The sequence below is a fragment of the Lissotriton helveticus genome, chromosome 5_1 (genome assembly GCF_964261635.1).
Source record: "Lissotriton helveticus chromosome 5_1, aLisHel1.1, whole genome shotgun sequence".
In the NCBI taxonomy this organism is placed as follows: domain Eukaryota; kingdom Metazoa; phylum Chordata; class Amphibia; order Caudata; family Salamandridae; genus Lissotriton; species Lissotriton helveticus.
The window spans coordinates 359,626,273-359,653,119 of record NC_136065.1 but is presented as its reverse complement, the minus strand read 5'-3'; the positions used below and the strand labels follow the sequence as shown (position 1 = coordinate 359,653,119).

At 43.2% G+C, this 26,847-nt stretch overlaps 1 protein-coding gene across 1 annotated transcript in view; it reads left to right on the top strand.

The window, feature by feature from the left end:
- The window catches only part of LOC144754551 (uncharacterized), a 484,785-nt gene that overhangs the window by 425,896 nt on the left and 32,042 nt on the right, over positions 1-26,847 (top strand). Inside the window, exons 29-30 of the mRNA XM_078642483.1 lie at positions 10,209-10,337; positions 12,138-12,266. Of these exons, the coding sequence (XP_078498609.1) occupies positions 10,209-10,337; positions 12,138-12,266 (258 nt within the window). The remainder of the gene's footprint in view (positions 1-10,208; positions 10,338-12,137; positions 12,267-26,847) is intronic.

The window sequence follows — 26,847 nt, the reverse complement described above, 5'->3', positions numbered from 1 at the left end:
AATTTAAAAGGGTCATCATCAACAATGGTAGGATGCTTCAGGAGGATTGAAGGGGAGAGGTGAATGTAAATGAAGCAGAACAAGGAAAGAGGTAATGAGGCTGGAGGAGAGATGAGAGTTGAAGGGGAGTGTATGGATAAGATGTGTGGTAGAGAGACAGAACCAGCAAGGGAACATAAGCAGACTGGAGAGAGAAGTATTGGTGAGAGATGGATGAAAGAAAGCAGGACCATTGAAAGATGTTAGAGGTTGGGCGGGATGAGACCGGAGGGGAGAGGTGGAAGTTCAAAGGGTCAGAAACAGCAAGATATATTTGAATCCTAGAAAAAAGAAATCAACTTCCAAATCTCTTTCCTAAAACATAATTTACTCATTGACAATGTGCCGGCTTCTGACAACTGTAGGAGTTTGAAGTAGCATTTGTGCTGTATCAGATCATTTGTGGTTGAATCTTGATCTTAGAGTTAGAGCAGCCTTAATACTACTAAAAGTTAGTATCACATTTGACACTGTTTCCAAGCCAGTGCTTATAAATTAACTAGTGCAACCTGGAATTTAAGTATACACTTGGTGTGGTTTACCTGTATCCGATTTGAGAAATCTGAAACAATCCACTCACCACCTATTTCTATTATGTTTCTAACCTCTGACTTGTGGAATTTATTGGGTCACCACTTTTCAATCTATATAATTCCCAGTTAGTCTTACTCACACAGTAGTTTGGTTTTTGCTGATATCTAGTGCATATTGATACCCAAACATCACTTCCCTCAGTGACAATATGGTTTTGCCCAAGAATATGTTTGTACGTGCAGGCTAACAGTTGATTTCTGAATGAAGACAAATTCATTAAAACCTTAAAGTGACAAATCAAAGGTTCTCATTTTTAAAGGAACTCATACCATATGGTGCTCTCTTTGGTGGCTGGTGTAGCTGGCTCAATCGCCCACATTGGTGGAGCCGGCAAAAAAATCTTCGATTCATTTTCTTGCATCTTCTCTTTTTTATTCGGAACAGATTAAGCATGTTTCATCCACTTGCTTTTACTACATCCATAAGCATTACAAAATCATCCCTTTTCTCCCCTCTCACTACAATGAAGCTGTTGTGCAGTCAGTTATCTTCTCATTAGATTATTATGCCCTCTCGTTTGGGCTTCCCGCCTTTTCGCATTCAGTACCCTTCAAATCATTCAGGACAGTGCTAGGCTCCTCATCTGAGACTGCTGCATTGCAATGCTATTTCTTCGCACCTTTCTGCTGTCTGTTGTGTTTTTGATTTGAAACCCTACATCTGCAAGGCACTATCCATTTGTCATTGTGCACTGCATTAAAAGGGTCCTTTCTTTCGAAAGCACTCCGTACTGTTCATTCCAGAATCCTATACTCTGTGCCATCCAAACTCCTGTGTCATCCTAAAATTTAGATGGTCCTGATTGCAGACAGAGCCTTCTCCTTTCTAGTTGTGCTGGGGTGAAACTCTCTCCCTCTTGAGCTATGACGTGACTCCAATTTTTGGGAAAACACTTAAAACTATTCTTTCTCCACATTAGTAAAGTCTGCACCTCTCCTTTGGAGCTCTCTTAGTGCCAGAATTCCCGTTTTGCATATAATTTTCATTCATCCCATTCAAGAGAACAATAAATAGGCTACATTCATTTAATGTATTTCCACTTATGTACGTATTTTATTAGGATTTTTAAAGCTATTTCTAACCATTTTACTTATATCAAAACTAGGTAAGTTGCTTCTTGCAAAGTGGCTTCAAACAATGCCATATAATTAATGTCCAGTTGTTATTACCTCCTATGAGGTCACTTCCTGTCAGGTTAAATCTTATGCAAATTATAGGGGCCTCGCATGTTCCTATTCTGCCCGGGGCCCCATAAATCCTAGGACCGGCCCTGCCGCAAACAAGCAGTGGGACGGAGCGGTGAGGGCGGGAGAATTTTTTTCTTTAAAAAAATCTCTTACCTGTCGGCCATCCGGCCAGCCGGCCATCCACAGCCTCTCTTAGTCCTCTTTCTGGCTTCTGCTGGAACAGGATAGGCTCTCCTGAGCCAATCACAATGCTGCAATGCATCGTTGTGATTGGTAAGCACCCAGGTTCCCCTAAGCCGATCACACCACTGCAATACAGTGTTGTGATTGGTCTGAGCCCCATGGTTTGGCATTGGGATGTATGATTGAACAACTACTGCCTAAACCACAAATTCCTTAACCACGAAGGCTAAACAACGAGTATAGCCAAACAACTACATTTTTAACCACGAGTTCCTCAACCACGTAAAAAAACACCTCGTGACTGGCCAATAGATGGCGCTATTGTTTTTATTTTCCCTCCTGAAATGTCCTTGTCAAAAGTGGATGTGCGGAGGAGGAGCCAAGATGGCGGACGGGACGGACGTGTGAGCTCTCGGCTCCACAAGCTTTCCGCTCTCGCATTGATATCCTGACTCTTATCCTTGCCTACGCCGTGCTGGACCGGAGACATGAACGCGCTGTTCCTGATTGCGTTCTTTTGAAGTCACCGCCGGCCGTTTTGGTGCAGAATCCGCAGTGTTTGCCGACCTCCGCTGCTGCTCGTGAGACCTGTGCTGATCGCCGCTGCCGGACGCTTCGGGACGGAGCTGATGGGACGAGCTGGAGTACTACTGTCGGCTGGGGGGGCATGACCGGTCACGGCAGCGGAGGGCGTAGACCTTCTCTATTATAGTGGGACTTCCTCTGCCTCCGGAGTGTGTGTTTGCCCGACGAGAGCCCTTCACACGGCCCTTCCCTTCACTACGCTGCTCGCACGCTGGACGGACTCCATTTTGGGGCACCTCTTCGGCCGTGGTCCACCCCGTAGTCATCAACGGCGAGGAGACTCTCTCTTAGCGCGGCCCCCCTGACTGGGGGTCGCGTTTCCTCCGGTGGTTCTGAAGCTTGTTTTTCTTTGTACCGAAACTGCCCCCCTTCCTCAAAGGTGGACTCACTGACGGGGTGATAATGGCGCCTGCCTTTCCCGACGGAGGGAGGGCTCCTTCCTTGTCCCTACTATGTGATGTCCTGCCTGTCCCCGAGACGGAGGCTGCTCTGAATGCATCCCTGCGCGGTGCCGACCGATTCACGTCGCAGCGCGACCTGGCTTATGGGGATATCTTGGTTGCCCTTATGGACCTGGGGGCAACATGGCGGCGAACCATCCATGAGTTGATATGGAAGATTGAGAGAGCTTCGTTTGGCATAGCGCGACCGGAGCTGGCTGGCCCCCTGCTGCCTCTAATTACTTCTGGAACGGATACAGTGTTGCAGCAGGAGAGGGTGGAGGAGCGATGTGTCCCTGACAGTAATTTTGGATGTTTACGTATCGATGAGACTAAGGCTACAGTGTTTCCTTCCACTTCGAAATCCGGGACTTTGCCTGCGCAATGGCTACTGAGGCTCCACTTATTGCCCGTTCGTTTGGCAACCCCTCTTGTTGCTTCTGTCTCTGGAGCCTCTTTCCTGCAGTGGTGGTTTGTGTGTCATCCTGAGGTGGAATTGGAGTTTATTGTTTCGGACACTGACAATGTGCTGGACTGGGAACGTTCATTGCCTCCCCCTCTGCCTCTTCTTTTTCGGGAGCGGCCATCTTACTCCTTTGTTCAGCCTGACGCGTGCTTGCGGCAGGGGCCGTGTCTGAGGGGATTTTTTCGTTCTGGCCAGGGCTGAGGGTCTTTTCCTTGTTGGCTTTGCTTGATCGGCTGGCGGTGACCCGGATTGAACTGCATTTTGTTGTGTTACTTGCATTGAATGTGCTGATTTTCTCCACTAAATACTGTCATTGCTATGTCCTGTTCTTTACTCTGGTTGAGGGGACGGCGGGTTTGGTGTTACCCGGGATCTGGGTGTGATTGATTCTGACCCTCTTCTGGTTCTCTGTTTTTCGAATCTATGTACACGGCGTAGTAGTTTGATATTGCTGGGGAGTCCGGGAGATCTGATTTTGAATGGGCTCCTCCCCACCTTTCCTTTTTCCGGGAGTAGTGGATTCATTTATTCCTTCCTACTCCCTATATCTCAAGTGTGAGGGTTCTTCTTTCCTTCTTCTTTCCATTTTTCTTTTTCCTTCTTTTTTTCTTGGTTTATATTTCGGGTTCTTTACTGGGCGACAGACACTTTGCTGGGGGGGGGGGGTAGGCCGTAGCCTCCGCATTGGTGTAGGGTGGGGGGAGGGATTTAGTTTTCGTTATTTAGTTTCTATGGGCCTCCTTTTTTCTATCCTTCTGCGCTTCCTTACTCTGTTTCCGTTCTGGGTCCATGTTAGGGGTTGGTAGATGGGGGATTGCGCTGTAGGTGGTGCGCAGATGCTGGCGGACTATCCTGTTGTGTTACTGTGTACCGCCCTTTTTGCTCGACGTATTGCCTTCCGTTGTTGTCTCCAGTGATGATGCCGCATGCCCGTGTTGAGCAGTTATTATACGGACTCAGTTCTCTTAATCCTTCAGCTTTATTGATTTCTATTTTGAACGAAAAACTTTAAAATTAACCTTACATGCTCCTTTGCCTCGGCGACGTGATTCTATATAGTGTAACGTTCATTGATTGTTGAAATGTCTCCTGATGCCGCTGAGGTTCACATTGCTGCACTTGTGCTTCAACAGTATTGCGGCCAGCCTGAAGGTTGTGGGCCCGTATTTGTTCTATTATTCATGCACAATAAAGGTTTAAAAAAAAAAAAAAAAAAAGAGTGGATGTGCTCCTATAAAAATGTATTCATAAACTGCACTCGTATTTCATATTTTGCAATGTGTTGCAGCTGCAAAGTGGAATGCATCATTCAGCCTAGTTTCTGCCGAGTAAGTACACTCGGATATTTATCATATTCAAATTTTAAATGTATTGATGCATTCTGCGCTTTGCAAATGACATGCTTCCATGTCCCGGTTGTTGTGTGCTGGAGCACGCGGCCGGTCGGTAGGCTCCCTGTCCGATCTTTGGTAGGATAGAACTGCACACGAGCAGATAACACTTTTCCTTGCATACGTCTTTTAAACTAAAGAGAACAGCAGCCTTAGTCTGTTACATTTGAATTAGTAGCATGGTTTTTACAAATTCCTTTAATGCCCGGCGAATTTGGCCGGGATTAGACAACAAATGGGTCTGAAAGCAAAGGTATTTATTTATTTTTTTCAGAAAAAATTGCATTTATCTTTTAAAATTCATTCAGACAGCAAACAAAATTTTAAATGCTTGGGATCTTGTAGTATATATTTTTTTTGCTTTCAGCGTAAGACTTAACAATTCATATAGTCAAAATATTAATATGCTGTTAAAAAATCCCTATACATCACATCAAATATAATCAATCAACGTGCAACACATTAAGGGCCAGATGTAGGAGCCATTTACCGACCGGTAACGGCCGATTTCGGCCGTTACCGACCGGTAAATGGGTTTTTGGGATGTAGGGGCACATTTTTACAGAATCGGTAAATTTACAGATTTGGTAAATTTACCGATTCTGTAAAATACCGAATCGGTATTTTTACCGATTCGGTAAATCTCAGATGTAGGTGGGACTCTTCAGAGTCCCAAAGGCCCTACAAATTCGGTATTTTACCACCCAATCCAATTGGGTGTTAAAATACCGAATTCAGGTGTACATGCACATGTGTGCATGCACACCTATGCCATGTGACAGACAGACATGCCCTTAGGGCATGTCTGTGTGCCACATGGCGCACATGTCAATTTTTGGGGTGCCAGAGGGTGTCAAAGTGACACCCCCTGCACCCTTGAAGAATTCGGTATTTACCGATTCGGTAATTACCGAATCGGTATTTCCCGAATCGGTAAATACCGAATATTACCGATTCGGTAATTCCACATCTGGATTTACCTACATCTCCCCCCCCTCTATTTTACCACTTCTTAAATACCGAATTGGTAAAATTCGGTATTTAAGAAGTGGTAAAATAGATTTACCTACATCTAGCCCTAAGAGACTTGTCATTTTAATTACAACAGTGCCATATACTGGCCAGTCACAATCTCTTTTTTTCGTGGTTAACCCGTTGCATGCTGATGACGGAACCGCTCCGTCATCAGCTGCGGGTGCGCTGTGCTGATGACAGAGCGGTTCCGTCATGGCCCGCTCGCCGCTCATGCGCGGTGCGAACTCCGCGCCTGCGCTGAGCGTTCTATTGAGCGGTAAATCTCAGATGTAGGTGGGACTCTTCAGAGTCCCAAAGGCCCTACAAATTCGGTATTTTACCACCCAATCCAATTGGGTGTTAAAATACCGAATTCAGGTGTGCATGCACATGTGTGCATGCACACCTATGCCATGTGACAGACAGACATGCCCTTAGGGCATGTCTGTGTGCCACATGGCGCACATGTAAATTTTTGGGGTGCCAGAGGGTGTCAAAGTGACACCCCCTGCACCCTTGTAGAATTCGGTATTTACCGATTCGGGTATTTCCCATTGATTCCTATGGGCTTCACAACCCATAGGAATCAATAGGAAATACCGATTCGGTATTTACCGAATCGGTAAATACCGAATATTACCGATTCGGTAATTCCACATCTGGATTTACCTACATCTCCCCCCCCTCTATTTTACCACTTCTTAAATAGCGAATCGGTAAAATTCGGTATTTAAGAAGTGGTAAAATAGATTTACCTACATCTAGCCCTAAGAGACTTGTCATTTTAATTACAACAGTGCCATCTACTGGCCAGTCACAATCTCTTTTTTTCGTGGTTAACCCGTTGCATGCTGATGGCGGAACCGCTCCGTCATCAGCTGCGGGTGCGCTGTGCTGATGACAGAGCGGTTCCGTCATGGCCCGCTCGCCGCTCATGCGCGGCGCGAACTCCGCGCCTGCGCTGGCGTTCTATTGAGCGGTAAATCTCAGATGTAGGTGGGACTCTTCAGAGTCCCAAAGGCCCTACAAATTCGGTATTTTACCACCCAATCCAATTGGGTGTTAAAATACCGAATTCAGGTGTGCATGCACATGTGTGCATGCACACATATGCCATGTGACAGACAGACATGCCCTTAGGGCATGTCTGTGTGCCACATGGCGCACATGTCAATTTTTGGGGTGCCAGAGGGTGTCAAAGTGACACCCCCTGCACCCTTGAAGAATTCGGTATTTACCGATTCGGGTATTTCCCATTGATTCCTATGGGCTTCACAGCCCATAGGAATCAATAGGAAATACCGATTTGGTATTTACCGAATCGGTAAATACCGAATATTACCGATTCGGTAATTCCACATCTGGATTTACCTACATCTCCCCCCCCTCTATTTTACCACTTCTTAAATACCGAATCGGTAAAATTCGGTATTTAAGAAGTGCTAAAATAGATTTACCTACATCTAGCCCTAAGAGACTTGTCATTTTAATTACAACAGTGCCATCTACTGGCCAGTCACAATCTCTTTTTTTCATGGTTAACCCGTTGCATGCTGATGACGGAACCGCTCCGTCATCAGCTGCGGGTGCGCTGTGCTGATGACAGAGCGGTTCCGTCATGGCCCGCTCGCCGCTCATGCGCGGCGCGAATTCCGCGCCTTCGCTGAGCGTTCTATTGAGCGGGGCGGGCCATGACGGAACCGCTCCGTCACAAGCACAGCGCAACCGACGCTGGTGACGGAGCGGTTCCGTCACCAGCATGCGCCCGCCGTATTTCTGCCCCGCCCCCTTAGCACTGCGGCGGAATAGCCGCCGCAGTGAAGGGGTTAAGGGAAGTCGTTGTTCGAGTAAGCCGTAGTTAGGAATGTCGTGGTTATGGATGTCCTTGTTATTCACGATTCGTTGTTCAAGTCAGTCGTTTTTAAAACTTCCAGAGGGCCGGCCAGACATCTATGCGCACTTACGAGGGTGTCGCAATTCCTCCCCCCCTGCGCAGCAAAGCCCCACCCCACAAAACTGCCCCAGCACAGAAAAATAAAATGTTAATAACATCATGTTATTATAATTTTATTTTTCCTTTTTCGCCGTGCTGAAAGGCAGTGGGGCGATGCTCCTCCGCCTTAGCTGAGGAGCCGCCCCTGGGTTCGAGCCTTGGCAGGGACCCTCGACATCCTGTCATTCTGGGCAAATCACTTAATCTCCCCTTGCCTAACAAAATGAATGTGTCCCTCTGTAACGCAACTGGTGCTCATGTCAAGCACTCTGATACCTTCGGGTCGAGCTTGCGCTATATAAAAATTCCACACACAAAAATAAAGCATTTACAAAGTCAACACATGTGGCTTGATCTGTGTGAAGAGCTCTACCAAAAGTTACCTCGGGAGCGATGCCTTAACTGGGAAGAGGGTGAAAATAGGATCCAGAAAGGGAAAGGAGAGAGCAAAGGTAGCACTCCATGGTGTTGTATAGCCACTTCAAAGCACCATTGCCACAGGAAAGGAAGGAGTTGGGACATAGCAAAAGGAAGGGACAGCAGATAATTTACTGACTCTAGTCCTTTTGTTCACCTCTTGAGGAGGAAAACCTGAGCCAGCCTTGTGCATACTCAAAGCTATGAGTTCTGCTTTTTACTAACACCTCTGGCGGAGGAGCTCAAAAAAATTGTACTGCTCTAGAGTGAGTTCTAAGATAGGACAACCTCCACTTTTTCCCTGATTGACCAAGTCCTGTCTGAATCTCTAGGGTTTGGTCAGCATGTTTTCTCGCGCACAGTGAGGGTGAGGGTAGATTGTTGCCACTTGGGAGCTAAAGGCCATATGTATCATAAAAGAGTTTTGCGATTCTCAAATTGCGATTTTTAGCGAAGCGCAGTTAGAGAATCGCAAAATGCAATGTATGTAGGATTTGCTAAACATTTTGCGAATCCTACATATTCTTTATTCGCAAAACACGAATTGAGATTCGCAAATAGGGAATACCTTCCTATTCATTCCTATGGGCTAGGAGGCCCATAGGAATGAATGGGAAGACATTCTCAATTTGTGATTACCAATTAGAGAATTTCAAAAGGACACCCTGTTGCACCCCTGAAATATGCATGTGTGCACATTATGCGGACATGGATGCACTATGGGCATGTATGTGTGACATATGGCACTTTTAAAAAATCAAAAAAGTGCTTTTTTAAAGATTTTTTTTTTTAAAGAAAATCGCAAATTACCACCAACTTGAAGTTGGCGGTAATTTGTAATTCCTTAAGGCCAAATAGCACATTTCTGGTGCTTCCAGGATTGCATTTAAGGAATCACAATGTGCAATTCCTTAATTGGATTATCAAAATAGAGAATCGCAAATTTTGCAATTCTCTATTTTGCAATGGCCTTTTGGGATGATACATCCCAAAAGGCGTTTTCCAATTCGCAAACGGGCTGATTCTGAGAATCTGCCTGTTTGCAAACGAGAAAAAGGCTTGATACATATGGCCTTTAGCGTCCATGTTCCATGCAGAAAAGGCCCTATCTCTGGAACGGTCCATGGCTTTCATTGATCCACAAGACAGTAGTTCCCTTGGCAAAGAGCTTTCCCGTTCCTTCCCACTAGGTTTGCCAGCCATCTGCCGGCAGTCAATTCCAATAGCTGCAAGAGGTGACAGTCACCTCACCTCATCTTCTGCTCTGATTGCTGCATCTTAAATTACTTACATGTCATGATTATTTTGTTTCACCCCTCTTTGAAAAACAGAGTTTCAAGCAGTAGCTGCAAGAACCAGTTCACCAGAATTAACTTCCACTTCTGCCAGAACCTGATCAATACCTCATCTCTGCACTATTCCAGTACTCACCAACACATGCATTGACCTGTGTCTTTGTTGCCTGAATGTCTTTTCGTCGCTCATATTAGTTATCATCTTTCTGCAAAAATACCTTCAGATTGTTGATTTGTGATTACTAATTTACCTTTCCAACATATCCTTATTGTATTTTTCATCTTCCTTCACCTTTCTGCCCTCCTGCACAGCCAAGATGGATTTTCATTCTGTACCATTTTTCCACTTCATCGGGTGCATCTAGGTGCACCCTGTCATCACCATATCACAGAAGCAGCATTTTGAGATTAGTGTATCTCCTGCTTATCCAGAGAAACCGCGTGTCAGCTCAGAGTGTATTCTACCAAAAGGGACTGTAGCATGACCTATGTCTATTTGTGTCCTTCTCACTCCATCTTCTAACAATCAAAGCCTGATTGTCTGCAGTGTTAGAGTCTGTGCCATTACCTAAGCCTTTTTATGCATGCACCCCTCTTCTTTCAGTGTGCTCAAGCAACCAGTATGGCACCAATTGTCAGCAGAGCTGTTCCTGCAGAAATGGCGGTGTCTGCAGTCCGGTGGACGGATCATGCTCCTGTGGCCTGGGATGGACGGGACCAGCCTGTAACCTTGGTAAGCTAATTTTTCTGCTCTTTTAAACTTTGAGGTACTTTTTTTGTTTTGGTTTAGATACCAAGACTTTCTAACCAATACCTGGTTGGTAGACTTGCCTGCCTTAAGACAGAAACACACCTCCCACATCGCAATGTGTGTCACAGTCTCTCTTCATCATGAATCACAGTGAAGCCTCCCTTACTTTTTCTGTGGTCATTGACAATCTAAAATGAGATAGAGATTACCAATTCACAAGTTGTTGGGACATTAACACAAGTTGTGATCCATCAAGTTTGCATGAAGTCAATAACAACTACCTTGGTCATGAGGATTTAACCTTGAGTCTGCATAAACCCTTGTGCATTTTTGCCTGTTTATGTGATAATATTTGAGCAGACTTTACCAGAGCATGGAGGTTTTTTTTGGTGTTAAACAATTTCCCTTATTAGGTATGCATGCCTGTGATGGGGCATTCCATCCTAATCTGAGTTAATCCGAAAGGTGTAGCTGGTTATTAATGAGTATCTACGACCTCAATGGTAGGGAAAAAAATACATGTACACAAGGCAGAAATGTATGTATTAAACCCATACAGAAAAAAACACATTGTGTTAGGTCACATGGAACACAAGGTTATTTTTTTTTTGACGCCACATAAGACAATACTATCCATGAATATGTGAGTGATATGCAGCGCTGTCTCAAAGAACAGTCCTCTTCGAGTAGGCAACAGACAAGACACTGATTTGCCACAATATAATCTTGCAAGAAAGAGATATATTTAGAACTGAATGCCACAAACAAAACTGAGTTTATACTTATCAACAGAGACAAGCTGCAACCATATATTAAGAACAGGCTCAATAACATACAATCTGCATGTTTCTTACGCACCCTTCACAAATGTCCCATTCTTAGTCTTCCAAATTAAATTTACCTTTCAAGGATTAGCCGATGTAGCTGGGCTATCATAATAGCAGATCAGTCTCTTCTGCAAGATAAAAGCACTTACCTTCCATTGAAATGTGCACGCCCTGGTTCTCACACACTGATGGGGACATTCCTTGTTCACAGGGATCCTGTACCTCTACCCCATACAGCATTAAAAGCCATCATGCATTTAAAATTGGGGCAAAATTAGTTTTCACAGTACCCAATCTCTAAGAAATCTCCACGGTATACCCCTCTCATCTCACATAAAACTAAGATCTCTTTGCATCAACAAAAACAATACATACTAAAAAAACAAGTACTCAGATGAAAACCTCTAACTGGTCATATCTATCCCGCACTAAGCACCAATCCGATGATAATAGATAGTATTCTAGAAATTAGCATGAGAAGAAAAAGAGAAGGTACAAAGATACACCTTCTCCTCCTTTGTACCCTTATTATAGAATGAGATTCCCATCAATGTCATACTAGTGCTTTCAATCTTTAATATAACATTGGTGGTTTAGCTCTCCGCCACCTTGCTGATTCCACATCCATTTTCCCATGAAAATGCCTTCTTTGAATGTCATAATACAATACACTACATTATCAATCCTGTTGCTTCACTCTTTTCATAATAGCTTCACCACTGCTCATCTTGTACTTTTCCTCACACGTAGTTCTTATATACATCCCTCCTGTTCCCTCTAACCTCCCTGGGATGGATCATACCATTCCCTGTAACCTACTTGGGCAGGACCATACCATTTCCTGTAATCTTCAAGGGCAGAAGCATGACTTACCCTGTAACCTGCTGCCCACAAATAAAACAAATACATTGTCTTGCTCTTTGTACTTTGAGTAAATAGTATGTATTTCTCATAGAATGTCCTGCTGGAAAGTATGGTCCTGACTGCAAGCAGAAGTGTGCCTGCAACAATAATGCAAGTTGTGACCGAGTGACTGGAGCCTGCAACTGCACCCAAGGGTTTTATGGACCTTCTTGCCAACATGGTAAGTTTTCCCTTCACTCATTCTTAGTTAATAAAAGGCAGATTGGCAGTTTAGAAATGCATGTTCATTAAGGGACATTTATTTAGCATGCCATTCCAAAACAGCAGTTGCAGTATGCAACTGTAACATCCTTGTTTGTGTATAGAATGTAAATGCACTCCTTTAGAACATCGAACCTCAGTAACATTGGCAGGTAACGTTGATGAAATTTGTAGTCTCTGCATAGATCTTTTGATATATATATATATATATATATATTCCTTAACACTCTTCCACCAACCGCCGCTCCACTTTGCCACGGGTGCCTCTTACCGCACGGTGGAGTGCGTTTTAATATCCACAACACTTGATCCCAATCCTCGGATCGTTTAGCAAAAAAGAGCACTCAAGCTGTATTGCGCAGTTTACATGCCATATTTATTCATAGCATTTTGCAGTTTTTCAAAAGGAGGGTTTAACAAACGCGTTTCGGCGTCCCCGCCTTCGTCAGTGTAAACCTGCTTGACATTTTGTATGCATTAAATAAAGTTTCATTACGACATTCAGTCACATGGTAAAAAAGAAATAAAAAACGGCACAACATATACAATTCAGTCATTGTGGTGGCCATCTTTAAGTGGTCAACATAACACTGATGTGATATCTATATTGAAATTCATCAACAGTTCATTTGTCATCTATATCATTTTCATAAAGGATGTAACTGTTATATATAATCACAGTTTAATTTTTTTTTTTTTTTTTTCGTTTTATTAATTTATTGGCCTAGGTTTTTTTGTGCCATTGGTTAACATTGTACCCATTGTTATGTAGCCCTGAATGGGCGATGTCCATTGCTATTTTGAGGTACAATATAACTTGATTAAAAATCGGACAGTAGTGGGGAAGTTCAGCTGGAGGCAACTGGAATACATTTCGAGATGATGACAGCAGTGGTATCCGGACCTACCCTATGTGAGCCCACATCTCCTCTTCGTTGTTCAGGCCCCCTGGGGACTTAGTCTGGAGCATTATGATGAACCTTGATTCTAGGGTTCTGAGTTTTTTGACCCAGTCTCCCCCTCGTTCTGTTCTTATTAGCTGATCTAAGACAAAAAAGGTTAGTGTTTGATTCTATGACAGGGATGGATCTGGGGGCCATCATTACAGCTAACACCATCACCGATGAACTAAACACCACAAACGATTGGGAAGAACATCCGACACAAATGTTGGAAGAAACAGGAATTCGACCGCAAGGTTGCAAGAGCCAAATGACTATAAAGTCTAAATTAATTCCAAGAACCCCACACGATGCTATTGATACCTTCCAAGAGGTGATGATTGAGGAAATGAAAAGCCTGCAAAAAAAGAAATTTAATGGTGAAAAAAGAAATTAAAAAAAAGATGAATGGGATATAATCAAAAACCTCAAGGAAGATGAAAATATAATAATCAAGCCAAGTGACAAAGGGGGAAACGTGATGATTTTGAATCGACAACAGTATGAGAATGAGGCACTCTCACAACTGGGGAGAAAGGACCACTATGTTGTCATCAAGAGAGAGACATACATGGAGAGCATTTTGAATTTCAATATCCTCATCACAAAATGGAGAGATGAGGGTATTTTGGACCATATTGACTGGCAAAATCTGAAATGCGAACATCCCCAACTAGCAACGTTCTACCATCTACCCAAAGTACACAAAAGTAAAATCTGGCCTCCAGGACGGCCTATTGTGTCGGCTAAAAACAGTTTGCTAGAGAACACTTCCACCTATATTGACAATTTTATCTCACCACTAGTAAAAGATCTAAGTTCCTATTTGAGAGACACTAAAGACTTCTTACAAATTATTCAAGGAGTACAATGGGATGACAACATGATCTTGATAACATTGGACATATCAAGCTTATATACATCGATAAAACACGAGGATGGACTTAAAGCTATGACATTCTTTTTTGGAAAAAAGAGCTTTAAAATACAGGACCCACAATTGTATGTTGATTAAACTGACAAAATTTTGTTTGCAACATAATATCTTTTTGTTTGCAGGCCAGCTTTATCTACAACTCCAGGGTACCGCGATGGGCACGTGCTTCGCCCCCAGCTACGCGAATCTATTCGTGGGCTGGTGGGAGAAGCACGTGGCCTGGGCGGGAACCAATGAGAAATGGCTGAACAGAATTACGTTGTGGACACGCTACATAGATGACCTGTTCATCCTGTGGCGGGGTCCACAAAGTGAGGCTGAAGAGTATATCAGAGGTCTTAATGTAAACCAATTGAACCTTAGCTTCACGAGTACCATCAGTAAAAAAGAAGTCTTCTATCTGGATCTAAGGGTCTACGTGGAAGACAGTACAATCCAAAGAGCCCTCTATCGAAAACCCACGGCAGGAAATGCTATCCTGCATGCGGGGAGCTGCCATCCAAGAAGTGTGATAAACAATATCCCATTTGGGGAGTTCCTACGAATGAAGAGGAACTGCTCGACTGATTTGGAATATGAAAGATCCAGGAATGAGTTGAGAGAAAGATTTAAACAAAGTGGATATTGCGATGGGGTTTTGGATCAAGCTGAAGCTAGAAGCAATGCAACAAAAAGAAATGAGTTACTAATTGACAAACCTAAGAGTGGAGATTCTAAACTGAGATTAATTACCAATTTCTCAGAGAAATCTTCAGAGATGTTTCAAGCTCTTAAGAAAAATTGGAACATTCTCAAGTCAGACAATGTTGTGGGGAAAGCATTGTCCGACTACCCACTTGTGACATACAGGAAGGGAAACTCTCTCAAGGATCATCTGGTCAATAGCCATTATGACTGCAAAAGAAAGAACAAACCATCAGTGACAGGATTCTATCCTTGCATGGAATGCAAAGCATGCAAGAATTCACATAAAGTCAAAGATTACCAAATACCTAGGAAAACAGGCAGAGCAGTGATCTCTAAATTGCTGAATTGCAATTCGGAGTTCACTGTATACTGTCTTATGTGCCCATGTGGGAAAAAATATGTAGGGAGCACCACGAAACAAACAAAATTAAGAGTCTTAGAGCATATGAGAGCGATCACTACAAGGGACCAGAGCTATCCTGTTGCGCGCCATTTTGAATCATTACACAATAGCAACAGTAATCTACTAACCTTTTTTGTCTTAGATCAGCTAATAAGAACAGAACGAGGGGGAGACTGGGTCAAAAAACTCAGAACCCTAGAATCTAGGTTCATCATAATGCTCCAGACTAAGTCCCCAGGGGGCCTGAACAACGAAGAGGAGATGTGGGCTCACATAGGGTAGGTCCGGATACCACTGCTGTCATCATCTCGAAATGTATTCCAGTTGCCTCCAGCTGAACTTCCCCACTACTCTCCGATTTTTAATCAAGTTATATTGTACCTCAAAATAGCAATGGACATCGCCCATTCAGGGCTACATAACTATGGGTACAATGTTAACCAATGGCACAAAAAAACCTAGGCCAATAAGTTAACAAAACGAAAAAAAAATTGAAATAATTAAACTGTGATTATATATAACAGTTAAATCCTTTATGAAAATGATATAGATGAAAAATGAACTGTTGATGAATTTCAATATAGATATCACATCGGTGTTATGTTGACCACTTAAAGATGGCCGCCACAATGACTGAATTGTATATGTTGTGCCGTTTTTTATTTCTTTTTACCATGTGACTGAATGTCGTAATGAAACTTTATTTAATGCATACAAAATGTCAAGCAGGTTTACACTGACGAAGGCGGAGACGCCGAAACGCGTTTGTTAAACCCTCCTTTTGAAAAACTGCAAAATGCTATGAATAAATATGGCATGTAAACTGCGCAATACAGCTTGAGTGCTCTTTTTTGCGAAACGATCCGAGGATTGGGATCAAGTGTTGTGGATATATATATATATATATATATATACATACATATATATATAAATAGGTATACATTTATATTTAGGTATATATTTATATTCACTGAATAAAACAGTGAAGTTCAACAGTTATGGTTAGCTAAGCTTACCTTAACTTATGCCCCCGCAATGCACTGCTTATGACCTCACATAGTACATCACTCATGACATGAGGGAGCTTAAATATACATATGATTTAAAGAGAGGGACCCCATCCCTCAGGGCCCAGTCATGTCTCCTGGGTGCCCTGGAGCTCACCCAGGAAACCCAGTGTACATAATCAGGACCGTGGGGGAGTTTCAAGGCCCCAGTGATCCGAGCCAGCTTGCTGCCTCCTGTGGGAACCGGCATTGCTATTGCACACAGGGAGCTGCTGCAAATGCAGCTCCTTGTGTGCAAGAGCAAAATTTCCATCTCTTTCCCCGCCCGCATGTCTGTGCGCATGGAAAAAAATGAAACATCTGCTTCCAGAAGGTGGGAGCACTTGGACAGCTCCCGCCCGCTGGAACCAAAATGTTTGCTTTTGCTTGGCGGGAGTTGTCACAACTCCTGCAAAGCAGAAGCAAACAGCTATGTCCTGGGGTGGGCACCCCAGGACATAGCAGAACAGGCCCTGAGGGGTGGCGGTCCCCCTGGCCATGTATAGCTCCAGAAGGGGGGCTGCATCCTCCCCCTTCTTTAATTTTCAGAGCCGACCCCGGGGAGGTGGTGGTCCCTGGGGCCCTATGTGGCCCCTCTCCCATTGTTTAAGAAAATGTTTGGTCCCAGGGAGGTGGTGGTCCCTGGGGCCTGGGGTGATCTGTGGTCATGCCCCATTAGGTGTTTTTTAGCCCCGGCGGCTTGCGGTCCCCGTTGCTCGGGGGTGCATGCAGCCCCACCCCATCAATGTTGTGGTGGTCCCCAGGGCAAATAGAGCCTCAGGAGGGGGGGCTGTGAGCTCCCCTCCTTTCTTATAAATAAAGCCTCGGGGAGGTGCCCCTCGGGCCTAGCCCACCCGGGGCTTTTTTCCAAAACAAGCACAGGAGCCCACGCTTTTTTTTGTTTACTTCCAGAGTCACGGATCCACTGCAATTTTTGGTGAAATCTTTTTTTTAAAATGCTTTTTGCCCGGGGGGGGGGGGGGGGGGCGCATTCCTCTAGGACCCCACAACCAGAGTTTAGAGGTCAGGGTATTCCTACCCTGGCCCCTTTACTTTAAAAAAATAGTTTTCTGTGATTGAGCTGAAGCCGCTTCCCAAGATGGCTGACAATACTTCCTGCTTGAAGTGTTGGCAGCCAATCAGATCTTGGCACAAGGCCAGAAAGGTTAGAGGAGCCTACACTTCCCTAGATATAAAACTTTTTCTTTCAATAAGTCAAAAACTACTGAATGGATTTACACCAAATACCAAAAAGCACTCTTTCTGGACCAGGAGCTAGCTTTCTGCCAAATGTACTATAATTCCATCCCGCGGTTTGAGCTGTAGTCGGGTTCAAAATACCAATGGGAACTAACATGGGAAACACACTTTTTTACCCCACTTTTTCTCGGCCCCCATATGACAGATTGCCCTCTAACGTCTCTGGGGCCTTTACAGGTTTAGGGAGGGGGGCCACATGTCTCCCCTTCCCCTTCAGTTAAATCTCTGGCCTAGGGGATGGGGTCCCAGAGCCCTCTTAGAAGCTTGGGTAGTGGGGGCCACGCAACCCATTCCATTTATCAACATGTCAGCTCCAGGAGATGGGGTCTCCAGGGCCTCTTAGAGACTTGGGAAGGTGGGCAGGCACTCCCCCTAAATTGAAAATTTGCCGGCCCCTGTGCCCTGGTATTTCTGTTTACACACACGGTAGGCCTAGTGGGTCGAGGCATCCCTACCCTGTCCCCAATGTCTTCTTTTTTGTAGCGTTTATTTAGGATTGGGGACTGAGTCCAAAGTCCTAAGATGGCTGCTGACACATTGTTGTTGATGTGTTGGTAGCCTATCAGATCTCTCCATGAGATCTGCCGGCTCGTGCCGTGAAATATACAATGTTGTTGAGCCTTAACTCCTCAAAATCTACTTAACGATGTACAACAAATCACATAAAGCACTCTTTTTGGACCGAGATCTAGCTTTCTGCCAAATTTGGTGTAAATCCTTATAGCAGTTTGGGATGTAGCTGTGTCTAAAGTTCCAATGGAAAAATGAATGGGGAACAAACATTTTGGGACCCCCCTTTATTTCCGTCCCCACTTGATGGATCCCCCCCCCCGAAACTTTCCAGTTAGGAGCGGACATTTTCATTTCCATAGGAAATGCCTTTTATGTTTTCCTAATAACTTTGGTGCCGTTTGACAAATCTCCACGAAACATTCCCAAAATATGTTCTTTTTTGCCTATTTTCTGCATGGAAAGGATTAGAGTGAATCGTCAAGTGGAGGGCAAAAAAGAAAGGGGGTCCCAAAACTCAAAATCTCCATGTATTTTCTATACACTTTTGTAAAAACTTTTACCTCAAAAACAGCTGAATGTTCATCAGTGATGTCATGAATGTTGTCATAAAACATGTAACATATGATGTAATATGTGTGGTCATAAGCAGTGTATGGCGGGGCACAAGGTATAGCTAGCTCAGCTAACTATAACTGGTGAATGTCTGTGTTTTTTTTTAGTTCAAAACATTCTGTTGTCATTTACATTTTCACCTAACTATAACGTCACTTTAACCTTTTGTTTTTTCAGTGAATACTTCACTTTATTCTTTGTTTTTTTATTGAGTATATAGTTATGAAAAAAACAGGGTTAAAGTGATGTTATAGTTAGGTATGGTAAGAATATCTAACTTTGTATTGTCATCAATGGTGTCATTTAAAATTTTGCATTGATGTTATTAATGGTGTCATAGAACATGTCATGAGTGACGTAATATGTGAGGTCATAAGCAGTGCATGGCAAGGATGCAAGTTATAGTTACTTTAGGGCACGAGTTGTAGTTACTTGCGATAACTATACCTAGTGAATTTCAGTGATTTTGATGGTTTATAATAGTATGTTTTTCACCTAACTATAACATTCCTTTAACCTTTGCTTCTTTCAGTGAATAGCCAAGTTTTTTTAATGCAAAGTTAAATATTCTTCCCATACCTAACCATAACGTCACTTTAACCATCGTTTTTTCAGTGAATGTCTAGTTTTTTTTTTACGTTTAATGCTTTATTACCATAAATTACGCCAACTCCATGCCAAGCCCTACATCTAACTCCCTGCGGGCAGACAACCATGGCCACACATGTCCTTCAGCCATGCACATTGTGAGGTTAGCCGTGGGGCCTGGCCACACTCTCATGCCTTGCACAGCCTTTCACTGTGCACAGCATGGAGTTACGCTTGATAATCTATTGTTACAATATAAAGGGTGCCGTTTTGAGTAAGGCACACCTACTGACTTTGTCAAAGTACCAAAACACCAAAATTCAAATGTGGGCACATTGGTGTGTATGTTTATAAATACATATATATGTGTCTGTGTATATATAATAACAAGCTCCCGAGTGGAGTGAAACGCGTCGTCTTTCTATTGAATAAAACGTCATCCTGCAACTCACTTGAGGAGTGATTCTTTTCTGGTGTATTGCTCGCTACATTGAAAGAGACTATTTGGAGGTCCATACCTGTTTGGTTCTGCCGTTTATTGACGGAACAGGAGTGCTTTCTCATATATATATATATATATATATATATATATATATATATATATATATATATATATATATATATATATATATATATATATATATATATATATATTCACTGAAAAAACCATAGGTTATAGACCATATATAGTTAGGAATTAGCATTTACAAAACCTTGAAAATTCACTGAAAAAACCATAGGTTATAGACCATATATAGTTAGGAATTAGCATTTAAAAAACCTTATTTTACTCACACAAAACCATTGAAATTCCATATATAGTTAGTTGCACTAACTATATATCGCGCACCCGCAATCCACTGCTGATGATGTCACATATTACATCATTCATGACATGGTCAGTGACATCACTGATGACATCACTGATGACATCACTGATGACATCATCCAGTGACTGTGTGTTTCTGTAAAGTTTAAATATGTTAGATATATTGAAGAATGAGTGGATGTATAAGTGTCTCGATGAAGGATTTAGTAGGTGCGTTACTGACTGTATGAGTGAGTGAATAAATGTGTCGTACTAAATGCATGGGTTAGTGACTAAACTGCCTGAATGTTTGCTTTAGTATGTCTGTTGTGATGTAAACTGCTGCATGTGTGGATCATTAGCTATACGAGAGGCTACATATGTTATTGATTGGTTGCCCAAGTATTTGTATGGGAGATTGAGTTTGTGTGGGGGTGGCTGGGAGGTGTGTGACTCTGTGCATAGATGTGTGAGCAGTTGATTCACTAGGTGTATGAGTTCAAGAGTGCATGTGGAAACAGCTACATGGGCGGTTGACTGTGTGCATGAGTGTATTGATGAGTGAATGGATATGTCAATGCTACATGTCATAGTAAGTACATATGTAAAACACAGTACATGTGAGAGTTGGCATATATAAATAACTGTGCATGAGAGCCACTGAATGTGTGAGTGGCTGTATGGATCATTGTGAACTTGTATCAGGGATTGTATAAGAGAGTAAATATGTGTTAGTATATGTTTGAATAAGTAAGGTGTGTATAACTGTATAGTTGAGGAAATAGAGGTGTGATTGATTCTTTGCATGACTGACTAGGTGTGTGAGTAACTCCATGGATGAGTAACAGTGTGTGAGTGTCTGTATACACTGAGTGTATCTAAGGTTTTATTAGAGTCTGAAGAGGTTTATCGTATTAGCACAAGAATGATGTCAAATGAGATGTCATCAGTGATGTCATCAGTGATGTAATTTGAGATGTCATCAGTGATGTCATCAGTGATGTCACTGACCATGTCATGAATGATGTAATATGTGACATCATCAGCAGTGGATTGCGGGTGCGCGATATATAGTTAGTGCAACTAACTATATATGGAATTTCAATGGTTTTGTGTGAGTAAAATAAGGTTTTTTAAATGCTAATTCCTAACTATATATGGTCTATAACCTATGGTTTTTTCAGTGAATTTTCAAGGTTTTGTAAATGCTAATTCCTAACTATATATGGTCTATAACCTATGGTTTTTTCAGTGAATTTCAATGGTTTTTTAATAGCAAATATCATAAGCTGTCGAATGTCAAGTACGTGGTAAGTAAAAACATTTTCGTGTTTATGCACACTGATCTGCTTTGAATGCTGCCCCCCACCCCTCATTTCTATTAGGAGTACTCTCTCTTTGCAGATAGTGAAGGGTAGTTAACGCAGGCCTTTGCCCCCGTTGTAATCCGTCGTGCCTGCTTCTCTCTCCATTTGATTGATTGTTCTCTTTGGTTCATTCTCTATTTACAAACAAGCACAGAGTCGCAATACTCTGTTTAGTCTTTGCAGATAGCGAAAAATCGTGTAAAAAAACAAAAGGAATCGAGCAAAATCAGTAGGCCACTAATGAGATCTCTTTTTGACCTCCCTAAAATAGAAACATTAGGAACAACCTGTTGATAATACCAATGTGTATGTACATAAGCGGCGTTCATTTGTGTTCACAGTACCCCTTCTTGATTGTTTGAATCGAGCATTGAATTGTTCGAAGTTTGTTCTCTTAAGAATCTTCTCTGCCTGCAAACGAGGAAGAATAGGAATATTCTCTCTCCCTTTGCAGATAGTGAAGGGTAGGTAACGCAAACCTTTAACACGTCGTGCCTATTTCGTTCCTCATTGATTGATTGTTTCCCCAAACATTGACTGTTTGGGAATTGGTTCTTTTTGTAGGTATTCCCTGTTTGCAAATATACGTAGGAAAATCTTTGCAAATAGTGAAAGGGTACGTAATGCGGACCTTTCTCCCCCGTTGTAATCTGTCATGCCTATCTACTCCCCACTGATTGATGCACTTGTTTCACCCGGACCATTTACTAGAGATACGTCATCTGGCCCTACCAGAGAGCACCCCTAGTGAAAAGGACATATGCAATAATAACGAAGTGATCACTGTATCCTGTTAACAGAAACTTTAGCATGAAACAACCTGGAAAGAAAAGAATAGGAAAACGAAAATCAGTAGGCCACTGATGAACATGAACTTTTATTAAACAACGAACAAAGAAACGATAACATAACGTAATGATAAAACCTATTAATGTCCTAGAAACAAGAAAACGTTAGAAATATGCCAGTGGTGAGAGACCAGAAAAACAGTAAGAGAAACCAAATCACCCCTCGCTGTCCCACCGCCTGCCACGCCCAAAAAATCGATAGACTAGGGAAAATGCAAGTCAGTAGAACATCCGCCCCCACTCTGGAAACTTCCAAGGTGGGGCAGGGTTGCGGCTACGCCCAGCCGGGAGCAGCCCATATAAGGCGGGTCCTGCGCCACGCCTCGGCCAGGAGATCCTAACGTAGGGTGTAGCCGGAGGAGAGGCCGAGGCCAGCGGGACCCGGCCAGGGGATTGCCTTTACAACGCTGAAGAGTTGCAGGGGGGGGAATGTCTCCTCGACCCTCCCCTCTCTCTCCCAGTCCGGCCGCGGTGGCCCTTGAGAGTTTCAGGTAGTCCCGCCACATGCTCTTCCGGTCCGGCCACCAACGGTCGGGGGGCCGAGGCCGACGGGATCCGGCTGCAGCCGATAAACCAAGGAACCCGTTCATGGGGCCAGAGCCAGGGGCGTCCGGCCGACATCCACCGGAAGCCCGGCCCGAAGACGGACGGGACACTTCTTCTTTCTTGAATAATGGCTGCGCCAACACTGGGGGGGGATGTCTTGCACATGCCTCCGACCCCCCCCCCCCTCGTCCTCATTGCCTGGTCCGGCCATAACAAATCTCAAGCGAGACGCCGTGGGGTGCACTGGGAGGGAGAGACGATGCGAACAGGCCTCTCCCGCCTCCCCAGGTGGAGGCTTCCCAGCTGCACCCTCAGCGCTCCAAGCGCCCAGAAAAGGGTTCTTCCACTGTGGCGATGCTGCAACGTCTCGCCCGGCAGGGTGGAGCCCGTCCGCTCATTTGACCCCGCGATCGCCAGTAGCTACCGAACTCTCAAAATGGCGGTCGACCTGGCAAGAGCGGGCCCAGCATGAAGAAATGGCCCGGTCACTGGTTGACTCCACCACCGTAGTCCTCCACGACCTTGAAGATTCTACAGGAGCCGCGGGAGTCTCCGACCCCCGATGGGGAATGACTGCCATGATCGCCCGTGGAGTGACGAAACTGTATCCGCGGGACGTCGGCGCTCCCATGCTGGCGCCAGCCTCACTTTGAATTACTAGAATCCTGCAGACCTCAGTTCCGGTGAAAGCACAGTGTGACCCGGTAGGAAAAATTGTTGCACCCCCTCCCCTTTTTGACTGATAGTTCAAACCACCGATCCTTTCCTTTGCCCTTTTAACGGAACTTTGGACTGCCTCCCCCTCTTTTACATTTTCTAGAGAAAACAAAACATTAACCACTACATTAGCATAGCAGTTGACACCAGAACTGTTTTCAAATTGAAAACCAACAACATCTTCAACAGAATCCTTTTTGTTTCTGCTGTGACCCTGCTACAGCACAGGCATTGTCCCCAGCAGTAATTCTGCAATGCCGGTAAGAATAGCTGTGGTGCCTACTGGACTCACTCACCCCCGCGGCGCCCCACGCCGTTATTTGCTGGGCGGCAACTTACTAGACATCACTTTCGTGCCATCTAGATTTCAGCGCGTTCTGCTGCCTTGGAACTATTCGCACAACAGACTGCTACTGACGACCCACCCCCAGGCAACATCTTCTGAATTTTCATAATTTGAAAGAACTACTAACATGTCCTCATCAGGAATTCAAAAGAAATTGCCACGGTCTCTTCGTTGTTTAAATGTTTTTACTGTTTTTGTTTTGTTGTATATATTTATATGTTATTAAAGTTTTATATTCCTACTACTTTGTTGGAGTGCTATATATTTTTAATGTGACACATAATTGTAAAAACTTTGATGTACAAAGAGTCATTCCTGGAATCTTCCGCTTCAGGCTCGGTCCCCTCCCCAATCACAATACAGGATGGTTTTCAGATAGTAGGAACACGTGTGGTGTGACGGATCTCATCGGGTGTGGGCCTTGATCTACTATAACTCCTTTGAAGAGGGGTGATTCTTTACAGCTGGAGCCATAAACTACATCTGCAGGGCTAGCTGATAGCCTGGACAATCGGACACAGAGGAAGAGGAGTGTCAGAGGGTGCGGTAGTGAATAGGGCGAAAGGGAGGTGTCGGGCGGGCACAGAGTGTGATTCTCAGGGAAGAGCAGCGCAGATGGGGGGAGGTTTATTGCCCATGCATAAGACAGAGAGCGGGGGTGACCAGTGCCTGGGGAAGATGCTTGCGAGGGTGGGGAGCCATGCTACGAATCGACAGCGTGCAGAGAGTGGGTCTGGTCAAGGCATCTAAAATGGCTGCCGTGCACGACAAAAGTGTGGCATTTCAAAAAAGGCAAGATGGCGCAAACAATGTTTTTCAACACTTCCTCATTTCCTTCGAATCGAACGTTAACAGACGTTGGTGCATATTACCAAAGTTAAGCGATATTTATCGCTAACGATGCTTACCAACGAATTTTTTACCGCTAAGCATCGTCAGAAATTATCGAAGATAAACCTTGCTATTATCAAGGTTTATCGCAAATGCGATAAAAAACGGCCGCAATGCATGAATATCGCTAAAAAGTCAGCGATATTCCTGCATTACCGAGCTAATGCTCTTAGCCATGTTATCCACCTCCCATTGGATAACATGGCTAAGAACTGCGCAGGGCAGGTGTTACTTTTTGGAGATATTCGCGCTTAGAGCGAATATCTCCAAAAGTTGGTAATAGGAGATAGATATCTTGCATGTTGTAATGCAAATTATTGTGGTATATGGAACTCATACCATAATCTCTCAGGAAAGCAGAAACTGATCCTTTTGGGACCGCCTGAAAAGGCCTAGGGGGTAAGGGGTACTCTACTTTGCCCCCTTTTCACGTTCCGAACTATTTTATTTTACTCTCTTCTGTAATTACACAAAATAGCAGCGATAAGATGCATCGGAGACACACAGTGAGAGAAAGGAGGCCGGAGATGAAGAAGAGATGTCAAATACACATTGGAGATAATATAGTGGCAGAAGGGAAGTAAATATGAGTAAACTTACCATGTAACATAAAAATGTTGCACTCTATACTATAAGTCTCATTTTATACTACAATCACTTCGCTACAACCTCATAAATTAAAAATAAAAATGAATAATGTCTCAAACAATTTTTGATTTCTAAATATAAATTTATTCTTCAGAATTTTCTAAATTTGAAAGAACTAGTAACATGTCCTCATCAGCAATTTCCTCATGAAAAGTCTGCAATGATGATTCTTGTAACTCTATGGTCTCCAAACATTCGATAAATTCGCCATCAACAGATTGATCAAAAAAATCATTCAAGTCAGCTCCTCCTTGTGACAATATTTCATTATTGGTGCTGTCAATTTCAATCAATGTAGTGGAATCATTCAAGTCATCTCCTCCTTGTGACAATATTTCATTATTGGTGCTGTCAATTTCAATCAATGTAGTGGAATCATTCAAGTCATCTCCTCGTGACAATATTTCATTATTGGTGCTCTCAATTTCAATCAATGTAGTGGAATCATTCAAGTCATCTCCTCCTTGTGACAATATTTCATTATTGGTGCTGTCAATTTCAATCAATCTAATGAAATCATACACGTCATCTCCTCCTTGTGACAATATTTCATTATTGGTGCTCTCAATTTCAATCAATGTAGTGGACAATTCAAAAGAAATTGCCACGGTCTCTTCATTGTGAGCCATTTTATTTTGAAATTGCTTGCTGTAAATTGCAGAAAAAAATAATCACTTTCATTCATCGTTTTTAGTAATACATAATATAAAACTAACTTTATCAAGTATTTAGTATAACAGAAGGACTGCAAATAAATAACAGAAAACATTTTTCAAATTATCTTCAAGTGTACAACATAGTTCCCCTTACAAATTAACAACTCACCTTTTTAAAAGTAGGAGAAGTGTTAGTACTGTGTAAATCAAACACCAGAAATTCACCACCAAAAATTCCTCACAAATGTACCTCAGACAGTAGTATCACAAAATGGCTGTGGTTTCCTCTCATTTGACATATATACATAACCAATTAACTTTCATCACACACAAATACAAAACCAAAGTAACATTTTAATTGGTTCTAAATTTCAACACTTTCAAATGTGTTTTCCCCATGCAATTTTCCATAGGACATTTACATACGTCTACAGCCTGAATGGCTGAGCGGAATTACACCAAACTTGGCAAAATGGTACATCAAACCTAAGAGGTCAGGAAGGATCTACTATGCCCCCTTATAGTCATTTGCCCCTTCGCTTTGGCCTCCTCTTGTCTCTCGATCCTACCGAGAGACAAGATGGCGGCCGCTACGGACTGTTTGGAATGTTGACAGACACCGGAGAACCAATCAGCTTCGCAAAGCTCCGTAACGCGAAAAGTACGCGAAGCGGAGCGCTGTTACAGATATATATCTTTTTTTGAATGTTAATTTCTCAAAATCCA